General features: G+C 37.5%; 1 protein-coding gene across 3 annotated transcripts in view; it reads right to left on the bottom strand.

The window, feature by feature from the left end:
• Positions 1-12,670, bottom strand: part of LOC121418226 — a 41,315-nt gene extending 28,645 nt beyond the window's left edge. Inside the window, exons 1-4 of one of the 3 annotated variants that reach the window (XM_041612007.1) lie at positions 12,591-12,670; positions 4,485-4,653; positions 4,021-4,205; positions 3,417-3,566 (exon numbers count right to left, since the gene is read on the bottom strand). In XM_041612007.1, the coding sequence (XP_041467941.1) occupies positions 3,417-3,566; positions 4,021-4,205; positions 4,485-4,605 (456 nt within the window). In that variant the 5' untranslated portion in view covers positions 4,606-4,653; positions 12,591-12,670. The remainder of the gene's footprint in view (positions 1-3,416; positions 3,567-4,020; positions 4,206-4,484; positions 4,654-12,590) is intronic. The other 2 variants (XM_041612168.1, XM_041612087.1) reach the window with 2 other exon arrangements.
• Positions 12,671-13,058: the final 388 nt, after the last annotated feature.

Genomic DNA, 13,058 nt, shown 5'->3' with positions numbered 1-13,058 from the left:
ATAATGATTCACTGCAAAAGAATGTTCTTTTTATATAATATTCTAAATTCAGATTATGAAAAGAAGATTACAATGGAACAGTGAAAGATTACAGATTAAAATAAAAACTCAAAGAGATACAGATCTTGGAGAAAGTTTTGTTGCAAATGAAATGAAAGTTTGAACAAAATCAACAAGGAAAAGAAATTAATGATTTCTTTAAGCTGTGAAAAAAAAAAAAATCTCAAATTCTCAATACCAATGGGAATTTGATGCAAGGTTCGGAAAACTCCTCCAGCTTGCTTCAGTACACAAACTGACTAAAATGTGATTATTATCAAAATGTTTACTCAAAATGATATCAAATTTATAAAGTGAGAACACAGTGAAAACATATGTTTGACTGTTATAATATATATCTTGATTACTGTCTTTAAGACAGTAATCAAGATATATTATAACAGTCAAACATATGGTGCTTATGCCTTATTACTATGTTTGGTCTATAATAATCAAAGACAGAGGAGAATAAACTAATTGAATGACATCCACAGGATGGATCATAGTGTGAAAAATAATACCCAATAAAGAGGAATGAAACATTTGGAACATTTTGACTTGTAAGAAAACAGAAAAATCAAAGAATATGAACAAAGAAAATTTGAAAATATTGACAAATAGTGAAAAAGATATGAGCCTTTGAACATTGTGATCACGAATTTGCTACATGTATGGTGATCCTTCAATATACAATGCAAAAAAGATGTGTGATGTCAAATAATGTAACTTTCCCCTAGGTGGACTATGGAATTCCCCCCATATGTCTTTTTTGCTCTTTCTTATGGTGATACTAACTCTTTATCCATCATATACTAGTATTCTTTAAAAATTTATATCACATGCCCTCCTACAGAAAGAATACATGTACATGATCTATCGATAGATGTGATAAAAGAGGCAGTTTTACCCTAAAGCTCCCGGTGTATTTTGATGCAACCCCCCCCCCCCCTTAAGATATCAGCCGCGGATTGCGCTATCACAACAAAAATTTGCATGATGGTAGAGAATGACACAATCTACGCAGTTGCATTGGTAAATTTCACTGAATTCATATATATCTTAATGAAATCATACTTTTTGCTCTGATTCACTATATAAAGCCCCTAGAATGCTATTTTTTGGTGAAAATATTCTTTATAGCATTCCTAACAATTGTGAATGGAAAAAATTCTGGTACCGTGGTACCAAGACCGATTTCTTATGTATTTAATTTTTTAACTTTTTGTTTTTTTCATTGTTTTTTCGATGGAAATCGTTCCAGGTTTAATTTTGATCATAAACAAGACAAAATTAATTAACTTTAATCTGAAAAAGTATAAATAATGAATTTTGGCTAAATACACAATTATTTGCATTGGATTTGTACATATAATCACGTTTATGAGCAATTTGGGGTCTGACATGCACTTTTGCTGCGTAATGTCATAACTACATACCCGGGCGTCACAAATTTGGTCTCAAACTTTGCGCGAGACTTGAGAGTAAAAAGTCAGTGAGCGGCGAAGTAAAAGAATTTTGCGCAGCAGATATATCGCGAAAATTGTCAAGGGGGGGGGGCCATTATGCCCCCCCCAGGAGAATTAGGGTTAAGTGAAACTGGGAGTACTGGGAGAGTTGTTCACAAGCACTGATCTGAATAATATAGTGTACAGATCAGTGTTCACCAGTGATACTGCATTGCCAATGGGAGGCCTCTATTAAATTAGTGATATTCAAATGCTCACAACTTTCTCATTATTTGTCCAATTTTTCTTAACTTTCTTATTTTAACTTTCGTTGATCACAAAAGCTATCTTGTTCCAAAGGTTTTATTTTCCGTTAAAAACAGATAATTCAGTCTCCATAGCCTCAGCTTCAGCCACCACCTTTTCTACTCCCCTATCCCCACTGGCTTGCAAATGAGCTCGGCTCTGTAACACAAAGGTTTGCATTCCATCACAAAATGGCAATGGAAAGTCAACATAACAACAACAATAACTAGAAATGCAATCGTTTCAGAACGATGTGCATGCATGGACGCCTGTGATTTAATAGAGGGCAAGAAACAGAAGGAGATAGAGAGAAAACTCTTGATGATATACATTCTCAAAATATTACAGGGTGCTATTTGTTAAAGGTATGGCCACTGATGCATAAAAGATACAATTGGCAAACCCTGAAAATATGAGACCAAAATAAAAATTAAAACAAAGTTATGACAATTCTACATTTTGAGACTTTTCAACAGAGGGCACTATTTATTAAGGTAACGAGCACTAATGCGAAAAACGTCTAAAATATGAGGGACGATACTAGAGGCAAATCCTGAAAATATGAGATCAAAATAATTGAAAACAAAGAAGTTATTGCCATTTTACTATTTCGATTTTTCAAATAGAGGGCACTATTTCTTAAAGGTAATGGTCACTGATACGTAAAACACACATGGATTTATATGGAATGATACAATAAGCATATCCTGAAAATATGAGACCAAAATGAATGAAAAGAAGGATTTTATGGCCATCTTTAAAATTTCTTTAGTTTGCAATAGAGGGCGCTATTTCTAAATGTAATAGTCACTGATGCGTAAATAGAATATGGATTATGAGGGGTGATATTATAAGCCAACCCTGAAAATATCAGACCCAAATGAGTGATACCAACAAAGTTATGGCCATTTTACGATTTTTTTTAATATGTATTTCAATAAATATGAAAATTTTGAACGTAGACTATCTTGGATTTGAATTTAGGGCAAGCAGACGGCATTTTGAAGGGAAATCTACTGCAATCTGTTAGAAGTGGGTAGCATGCAGGATGCAGGAGTTAGGACGAGATTAGTAATGGTATTCAAATGGAATTGAAATGGACAAAATGATTTTGGAAAATGAAATATATGTAGGAGGTGCACAACTAGGGTTGCTGGAGACAATGCCTGCCAAATTTGGATGAGGGACGTGACCTGGGCAGAGTTAACAAACTCTATGTGTTAAGTGAATGGGGTTTTTGGCAGAAGACGAAGAAGATTGCGGAATAGGAATACAACAACAACAATGCGTTGTCGCCATTTATGGCGTCAATGCAATAATAATAGAGGATATTTCTATTATGCATGTTCCAGTGCTCACAGCCTTTGAGGAATTACTTCCTGCTAGTACCAATTAACCTCACATGGGTTCGAGTTCAGCACATTGTGGATCAATTTCTTACTGAAGGATATTATGCCATGGCTGGGATTTGAACCCTCTGTTTCACAATCTGGACACTAATCCACTGGGCCAAAATGCTCATTCTGAACTTCGAAACATTGACCAAGAACCAATCACAAATCATGTCAAGTTTGCAATGGATTGCATATTTTTGTTTTACGAACTAAAATTAATCTCTGAACCTACCTCCCTATTGTTGGAAGCTACCTGACTAACAAGCTGGCATTCATGGTCTTTATGAGGTCCATAAACTTGGCAGTATATGCAGATTACCATGCTATCTGTCAAACAGTACACCTTCTTTGGCTCGTTTTCATGTTCATTGCATAATAACATCTGTAACAAAAGGAAAATAAATTATAACAATGATATGTGACGATGATGACAATGGCATACTGCCATACATGTATATGTTGGTGGTGGTGACCAGTCCAGTGGTGGGTTGGGTGTAGTGGTGATGGTGGTGGTTGTGATTATGATGGTCATGATTATGATGAAGATCAAGATCATGATGTTGATGACAACGATGATGAAAATGATGATAGTGATGGTGATGATAATGACGATGCTGATTATGATGGTGATGTTGTGGTGTTAAAATAATTACGAAATGTATGTTGTAAGAATATGTGTATACTCTCTGTTTGCAATGAGTACTTCACAGGGCATGTGTTGGGAATAACCGAGTGAATCAAAATGAAAATCTTAACTATTTCAGAGGATTGTGTTAGGCTACATTAGACCCATTTATACAATTTGTATCTTTTCTTGTATTAACAGAGCAACTGACCTGATTTGTGGCCAAAGATGAGCCTCTTAGAACCTCTTCCAAACCTTCCAGTATGTCAAGAACAGCAAAATTCTTTGCCAGCTTTTGCACATTATTCACCAGTCCTGGTATTGTTGTATCCGTTTTGCATGTTGGGCAGCAGATTTTACCATGAGAAAACTTGCCAACTAGCTTACCTAGACAAGCTACAACAAGATTAGAAGAAAAAGAACATGTATTATTACCAAAAAAAAAGACTTACTGGTAATCTGATTCTTTAACGGTATTAAACATCATCAACGACAAAGAAAAATTAATATCAATTGATGCAGGCAGTTCAAATGTACATTCCACCCTCACAAGATTTTCAATATATTTCATAATCTCATAAAGTTAGTTGCTATCATTTTATTTTTGTGATGTCCATCACATTGGAGAAGTTTGCCTGTATACCATACAAAATAATTTCCATAAAATCTATGTACCTGTACAGTATGTATGGCCACAGGTTAGAATCCGAGGAACATGTTCACCATCTCGTGCAAAGGAATGGTAGCAAACAGTGCACTGTCGCCCTCTTTGATCTTCCAAGGAAAGAGAATCCATGTCATCATTGAATTCACTAGATCATCTGTAGAGAAAGACTAGGCTAGCCTGGATATGAATGTAGAAATTATAGAAAAATGTTGATTTATGCTACTAAGTTAGTCAGATCAGGGGGTTGTTCCACAGAGATTTAAGTGTGACTTTTGAAAGGGGCCTCATGTCTGCGCACTTACGAATTTAAGTTATGGATAAATATGAATTTCTTTTTATTCCAAAAAATTTTCAGATGATAATGTTCCTTATATTTATGTAAGTTTACCAAAAGTCTCATAAAGAATTGAGAGAAATATTTTGTTTTCTCAGAAAAATCTTGGCCAGTCATTTTCACACTTAACAAAAAATGGTGCCTTACATGTATATCTGTGCACCCATTCACTTAACACACGATTCAGCAAATTTGAAATGCTTGAAATTAAATATTCTTCCACCACTTGTATGAATGGGCATTGCTAAAAATTGCAATCAATTGCAACTCTATTTGTAGTCCCTAAATCAATCATGTCTTGTAACTGATTAAAAATCTGTTACTGATTCTAATCTTCTTCTTTTTTTCTTTTCTTTTTTTGGGGTGGTTGCTAATCTGCTTCTTGTAACAAGGAGTGTAATCTCATTTGCTAGAGCTAAATCAATCTAACATTTGTAAAATTACAACAGAAAATTTACAATTGATCAATTATTTCTTGCAACACCCTAACACCCCCCCCATGTATTGCAGTTGTAAAGTTTATGATCATTGTGTGTCTCTTTAAAAGAGGGACTCCATCATGTCCATAGACTTGGTAGGCTTGGCACCTTGCCATAGATCTACATGTGTCATGCTTGTTTAATAGATATTGCTACTTTTACAGAAGAGGTGAGAATTTATGTGCTACTAAATGGGACTAACAAGTTAGATCTATTTGGACTACAACCAACAGCAACTTGGGGGGGGGTAACGTAAATAATTGCTTGTGTCTGTATTAACGTTGGAAAAGAACAATAGAAAACAAGATAGCGGCGTAATATATTTTTCTCATTTTTGGGATGAATTCTTGTTGAAAAATAATATCGATAGAAATGTCAGAAATGAAGTTGTAATTCATGTACATGTACATGTAACATGATCAGATGATTTAATTAGGGCTAGATCTTTAGTTTTAGAAGGAAAGTACTAGAAATCTCGGGGGTGACAGTTTCAGGTTTTGTGGCCCTATGTGCAGATGAATGGGAAGGAATACCTGGCTTCGTTGAAAGTAAGCATACGTTAGTAAATGATCATTACTCTCTAGAAGCCTCCTGCCAACCTAGATTCTAGAGTCCAGGGGTTCTCAAACTTTTTCTGTAAAGGGCCAGATGAGACTCAAAGAAAACCAGAAAGGGCCAGTGAAGATCATTTTTTTTTTTAATTTGTGCAAAGACCCTTGCGTTCTGGATGCACTCTTGTGCAATCTAGCCCTTACTTTGGGAGCATTTAATCCAACAAATTTGTAACAGTTTCATATGGAACGCAGGCAAAATTAGAAAAGTTTTGTAAATACAGCGAGAGTCAATATAAATAATAAAAGTACTTTTATAAAAGGAATCTAGATTGTACCTATACATATACCTGGTATAATTTGGGAGACAGATAACCCAGGGAGTTGCGCGGGCGGGAGCCCAGGGACTTACCGTGTATTTGACCATACTGACGGGACTAGCGTGATTTATGGTCTAAATATTTCTCAAAATGAATTGTGAAAAGATAAATTATGCACTTACCATGATTGTATGGATGAAGGTCTAACGAGTGGCACTTTTCCTGACATCTGGGCACAGACTGGAACCTCAAAAAACGAAAAGCTCTCTCCTTCTACCCCCGTTTCGATCGGCCATTTTGTTACAATTCATAACAAGTGGAATGCCTCTGGCCATCTCACCTGCATCACGCAGTTCAACATAGCAGCAGTGCTGACTTTGAAAACTACTATAACTCGTACAAGATGTTCAGTGATACTTGGTTACTCTTATTTCCACGTTTTATGAACTAGACCAATACACTTACAGAATAAATGGTAATTCAACAAATATCCCCAATGTGGCCAAAGTTCATTGACCTTACATGACCTTCGACCTTGATCATGTGACCTGAATCTTGCACAGGATATTCAGGGATACTTGATTACTCTCATGTCCAAGTTTCAAAAGTCAGATCAATAAACTTGCAAAGTTATGATGGTAATTCAACAGATACCCCAATTATGGCCAAAGTTCATTGACCTTTGACCTTGTTCATGTGACCTAAAATGCACACAAGATGTTCAGTGATACTAGATTACTATTATGTCCAAGTTTTATGAACTAGACCAACATACTTTCAAAGTTATGATGGTAATTCAACAAATACCCCCAATTCGGCCAAAGTTCATTGACCCTAAATGACCTTGATCATGTGACCTGAAACTTGCACAGGATGTTGAGTGATACTTGATTACTATTATGTCCAAGTTTCATGAATCAGATCCAAAAACTTGCAAAGTTATGATGGTACTTCAACAGATACCCCCATTATGGCCAAAGTTCATTGACCTTTGACCTTGTTCATGTGACCTAAAATGCGCACAAGATGTTCAGTGATACTAGATTACTCTTCAGATGTTGTTTGAAGGTTTGCATGGTGGCATGTACAATTGCTGATGTGGTTTACGGTACACCATGTGGAGTGTTATAGAAGCAGTGGATAGAAGAAGAGAGGAAGTGGATAGGCGAGAAAGTGGAGATTTTGAGAATAGAGTATTCTTTCTTGAGAATAGTCCTGAAAAGGACTGTAAACCAGAAGGAATATTGAGTGAGAACAGCTTGAGTAGTAGAGCTGATGAGGAGATGCTGGCTTGCGTCAGCGAGTAGAGATGATGAGTAGTAGAGAGATTACTCTTATGTCCAAGTTTTATGAACTAGACCAACATACTTTCAAAGTTTTGATTGTAATTCAACAGATACACCCAAATTGGCCAAAGTTCATTGACCCTAAATGACCTCTGACCTTGGTCATGTGACGTAAAACTCATGCAGAATGTTTGGTGATACTTGATTAAGCTTATGTCCAAGTTTAATGAACTAGGTTCATATATTTTCTAAGTTATGATGACATTTCAAAACCTTAGCCTCGGGTTAAGATTTCGATGTTGATTCCCCCAACATGGTCTAAGTTCATTGACCCTAAATGACCTTTGACCTTGGTCATGTGACATGAAACTCTGATAGTATGTTCAGTAATACTTGATTAACCTTATGGCCAAGTTTCATGAACTAGGTCCATATACTTTAAGTTATGATGTCTTTTAAAAAACTTAACCTCAGGTTAAGATTTGATGTTGACGCCGCCGCCGCCGTCGCTGTCAGAAAAGCGGCGCCTATAGTCTCACTCTGCTATGCAGGTGAGACAACAAAAATGGCCGATCGAGACGGGGGTAGAAGGAGAGAACTTTTCGTATTTTGAGGATCCAGTCTGTGCCCAGATGTCAGGAAAACTGCCATTCTTTAGACCTTCATCCATACAATCATGGTAAGTGCATAATATCTCTTTTCACAATTCATTTGGAGAAATATTAAGACCATAAATCACCCTAGTCCCGTGAGTAGGGCCAAATACATGGTAAGCCCCTGGGCTCCCTGGGTTAGGAGACAGATAATGTCTTGAAGTATCAATATTTTTTGTAGTCAAAGTAGATTGAATAATACAGCAAGTCAGTTGTAGACAATAAAATATGGGTGTCAGTCTCGTAGTGACACTGTCAGCAACAAGTTGCTGACACAAAAGGTGTAATTACCAGATGAAGGCGCTGGTGCAAATGTTCACTTGTCAAAAGACAAGGTGCTTCGATATGAGTTAGTTCTTTAAATGTTCATTGTGAAATATGCACTTTCGCACCTGTATGTAGGTCCAAACATGGTGAGAACATCTAAGAAAGTAGATTGAACAGACAGAAAACTCTCCACTAAACTTTGTTTAAAATTGAAATTTATTTGACTGCCATTACTGGCATTATCGTGATATTGGGAACCACTGTTCACTCAGAGCTACCAAGTCTCACGCATTATGCGTGAGACTCAAGCATTTTGGGGCCTGTTTCTCAACACCATCATAAGTCTAACTTCTTGACTAAATTGGAGATAGTGAGCTACTTGTCCGCTAACCGTTTCACGAAGCCCTCTTTACCAAGATCGGGTACAACAACCTCACTAAATATTTATGACACCTCCGTACCTGTCATAACTTCTTTCCTAATGACGTAGTGGCATCACGTGGGTAGACTATGACATGCAAAAGTGCAGAGAAATCTGAAAATTATAACCTTACGTAATCAATCATAGAGTTTGAAATTACATCCCAAAACAAGTGGGATGCTATTTTGTGACTAAGGCTACGTCTCGTCTGCTCTTTTTACCGATAGTATCGATATCAAGGTATTTTAGTTAGGAAGCCTTTCGTGAAACAGGTTTAGTAAGATTGGAACTAACTCCGTGGTTTGTGGATAAAGATATGACTAACTTGTCCAGGTGTTGAAAACGGGCCCCAGGACTCTTGTTCATCCCCTCAAATCTCTGTCTCACGCAACTATCACAGCCTATCCCCTTACATTGTACACAATGTCTGTGATCTCACTCAGATTCACAGAAAATCTCACGCATAGCTGGTCTTTGAACTTGGCATCTCTGGTTCACTTCATACAGCAGCGCTTTATTCAGTCACACGCACGGTTCCCCATTTCCACCTCCATTCATTTTTAATATTGTACACATGACAAGTGCGCGTACACAAATCTACGAGTGGTTCCCAAAAGTTCACTCACACATTGTACGAGGTTAGTATTTACTAACCTCGTACAATAGACCGTGTTTGACCCTGGATTTCGAAGTAGTCGGTAAACATTGCTTCATTGCTGAAGTAATATTTGACGAAACTCCTTCTCGCTACGCACCGGGGCTCTTGCCAGTAAGTAGCAATAGATTAAAGAAATATGAAAATAATAATAAAATAATAATCATTAAAAAAAAAGGAAATTTCGCTTACCTCGGCCTCGAAAGTGAATTCGCTTGTCTCTTCCATGGAAATACAAGGAAGCCCGTTGGTGGCGCTAATAATTTCACGACCTTAAGATTCAGCTCCTCGGTAATTTTATAACTGTATCTAAATTCTTTGAATGCGCAATCCTTATGATTAACTAATTATGGGCACCAATGAATGAAACACCTTCAAAAACATAATTAAAGATCATTATTGGTGATGATAACACTTATTTGCAATGAATTTCAAAAGATGACTAATAAAAAAAAAAATGAAAATATATGTGCCTGGAAAGAAACCAGCAGTACAAGCTTTAACGAACGTCAATAATACATATACGGTATCCCAAAGTCTATACAATGAAAAGATTGGACACTTCACAGACTTCGCGTAATGCCTTGCGTCGATTTGCGTGTAGAAGTAGTGTAGGTGCCTAGTCTTTCCCTTGTCGTGTCTTTGATATGAATATAAATCGCGCGCCCTCTTTAGGCGAAAATTGATATCCGCGCTGAGCAGATTTCATCTCCGTAAAATCTTCACTAAAGATCAAGAAAATATACATGTTTTTTAAAAGAAACTTCAAGGAGAAGTCACGGAAGGATCTAAATGATTCGGTAAGTGTCATAGCAGAATGTGATATATGAAATTTTAAGTAATATTTTATGTGGGCAAAAGCCCAGCAAAGTTTAACTGTGTCGTGTGTGTCGCGTGCATACGACTGATATTCCTTCGCACGCGAGATGCTTCGAACCCATTGGTGTAGGTATGTTGCAAAAGCGCCCTCTAGGTGCATTATGAATGAGGCATTGAGTGTGCTGGCTAGAATTGCAGGGCGACTGTGGAGGCATTGCTTTGTATTGTTTTTGTATGTCAAAGGAAAAGTTATTCCCCATTGCATCATTGTTTTTATGTAGTTGAATGTTTATGGCAGAGCTCTATATAGACTTGAAAAAAATCCTCACTTGCTAATCTTGCGACTCTGTGTGCTACTAGAACTTTGGCCTTGCTTTCAACCTCTTGCTATTCACATTTACAGGTATCATATCACTCTAAAATGTATTCATTCCGATAGAGCAACATTTAAACTATATTGCACTTGTTCACTGCTACCATCCTGCCTGTGGGGAATCTTCAGGTAAGACTATGGTATGCCAATGTTGTACAGAGCACACACTTTAAAAAATCATCAAAATATCACTTTTGTGACCAAAATTACTAATTTCCATACAGTTGCAATTTATTTTACATTAGTAACTTAAGAATAATTTTTGTATTCACTAGAGCGCTCAAAAACTTGAATTTTGGGCATATTTTTGTGTACGCCCTCTATTGGTGGAAAGTAATATGGCAAGAAATTTTTCATTTTTTGATCCCTATTTTTAATTTGAAAAAAAATTATCTAAAGTGTCAAATTTAAATAAGAGCCAAGTTGTATGAATAATAGGTGTAATGGAAACTGTCAGTGTAAAAAAATCAGGCATTTGCCCCCCCCCAAAAAAAGAGAAAATAAGCCAAACATTGCCATCCTTATTTTGCCACACATGGAGATATAACTGAGAACAAGGTTATATTATAACCTTGTTCATTGAATTAATGAGTGCTATATTGTGGTGAAATTTGAATGAAATCTACTGACGCTAAAGATGTTTTTTATGTCCCTGTTTCGGCGGCGTGTGTTATTTTGAGGACTGTTTTGGGGCACTTCAATGTGCAAATGCATGCGCATTTCTGTTTTCTCTTTGTGCACCTTGGTCCCAGTTAAGATCACAACTATTGGCTTAAAAAACAAAGAAATACATAAGAATTGAATAGGCGATTTATATGACCTTAAAACTGCAATAACCATGATAACTTTCTTATTTCTGAATTCTGGAGCTATTGAGATAAATGAGGTGTTAAATTGAAGGTCTTGATGAGCTCTATAAACAGTAGAGGCGCTGGTCAGAAAATTGGGATCGTCCCAGTTTACAGGGACTGTCTCAGTTTATAAGGATTTCTTCACACAAGAAATCTAGGAATGTTCATTCACCTGTCAAGTGCCGACACCAATCAAGTGTGCTAGTCAATGTAAACATATCAGGTTTCATAACAAGATTATTGGAAGACGGTAAGTCATGAAAAATAGACGGTGAACTGGGGGGAATTGAGGTCACTGAATCTATTTTTAGCACTCTCAATTTCCGTAATTGCTGTCTTTGTCCCGTAGGGGGAAGTGAAAAAAAAACGTCCTCATAAACAAGGACAGTCTCAATTTATCAAGACATGATTTGTCTTGGTTTATGAGGATATCCTTGTTTTCTGGGACAATCCCAATTTTTGGACCAGCGCCTCTACTGATAAAATGAGGCCATGAAGAAAACACCTTATTTCTGAGATTTATTTTTTTTGCAACATACCTAATGGGTGCCAAAAGTTAAACCACGATTTGGCCCCATTACTAATGGGGCCAAATCGTGGTTTAACTTTTGGCACCCATTAGGTATGTTGCAAAAAAAATAAATCTCAGAAATAAGGTGTTTTCTTCATGGAAACCATTCTAAAAGTAGGCCTAATGGCATTAGGCCTACTTTTAGAATGGTTTCATGGATACACAATGTAATCATATTGAGCTGTGTTTCATATTGTGACTTAAAAGTGATTTTAAAAAACCCAGCAGAGTCTCGCGGGCCGGATTGAGAAGCTCTGCGGGCCGGATCCGGCCCGCAGGGTCGTAGTTTGAGAACCCCTCGATACGTTTGTCAACAAAGCAAATCAATGAGTCTGCCCCATGCCTTCATTTCTGCGTTAGTCAAGGCCACAACAGAGCTCAGAGCTCTCGCCCTCAGAGTCAGACCTCTCAGTTGACAGTCTCAGAAAATCACTCAATCAATCATACGCAAAATTACCCACCGTCGGACACATATAAGATGTAAATGATCAAAACAATTGCATAAATCTAACAAATATGAAATCTCAATCGTACCAAACTAAGATTAACCAACCATCTGCATCTCACCGGTTTCTGGTACACCGAAGCTAGCTCGCGCTCGGATCGAGCTCGAGCAGAGATCGGGCTGGGGACTCTATACGGATTTAGCGTAGTACAGCTCAGACGGCCTAGTCTGCTATGCAGACTTTGAATGGCTCGTGAGGTGGGATCTGCTACTAGTTTGCGAAGCAAACCAGCCTGAAAGGATGAGCGAAGCGAGCCATTTCAGCCTCAGTAGACATAGTCTGCTATGCAGACTCGTTGAATCAGCCGGGGTACACACACTGCAGATGTGGGTCTACATTTGTAGACTACAGACGGCCGGCCGGCCGAGTCCAGTGGAGTGTGTAGCGGCGGAACCGATCCTGTACGTGCTAGGGGGGGGGGGGGGGGATAAAGCAAAGGTTTTGAACACTGATGTGCTTGTTTGGAGGTAGCGGAGTGGCATGCCCCGGATCGGAG

The sequence above is a fragment of the Lytechinus variegatus genome, chromosome 1 (assembly GCF_018143015.1).
Source record: "Lytechinus variegatus isolate NC3 chromosome 1, Lvar_3.0, whole genome shotgun sequence".
NCBI classification, from domain to species: Eukaryota; Metazoa; Echinodermata; class Echinoidea; order Temnopleuroida; family Toxopneustidae; genus Lytechinus; species Lytechinus variegatus.
This window is presented reverse-complemented; position numbering and strand designations above follow the sequence as displayed.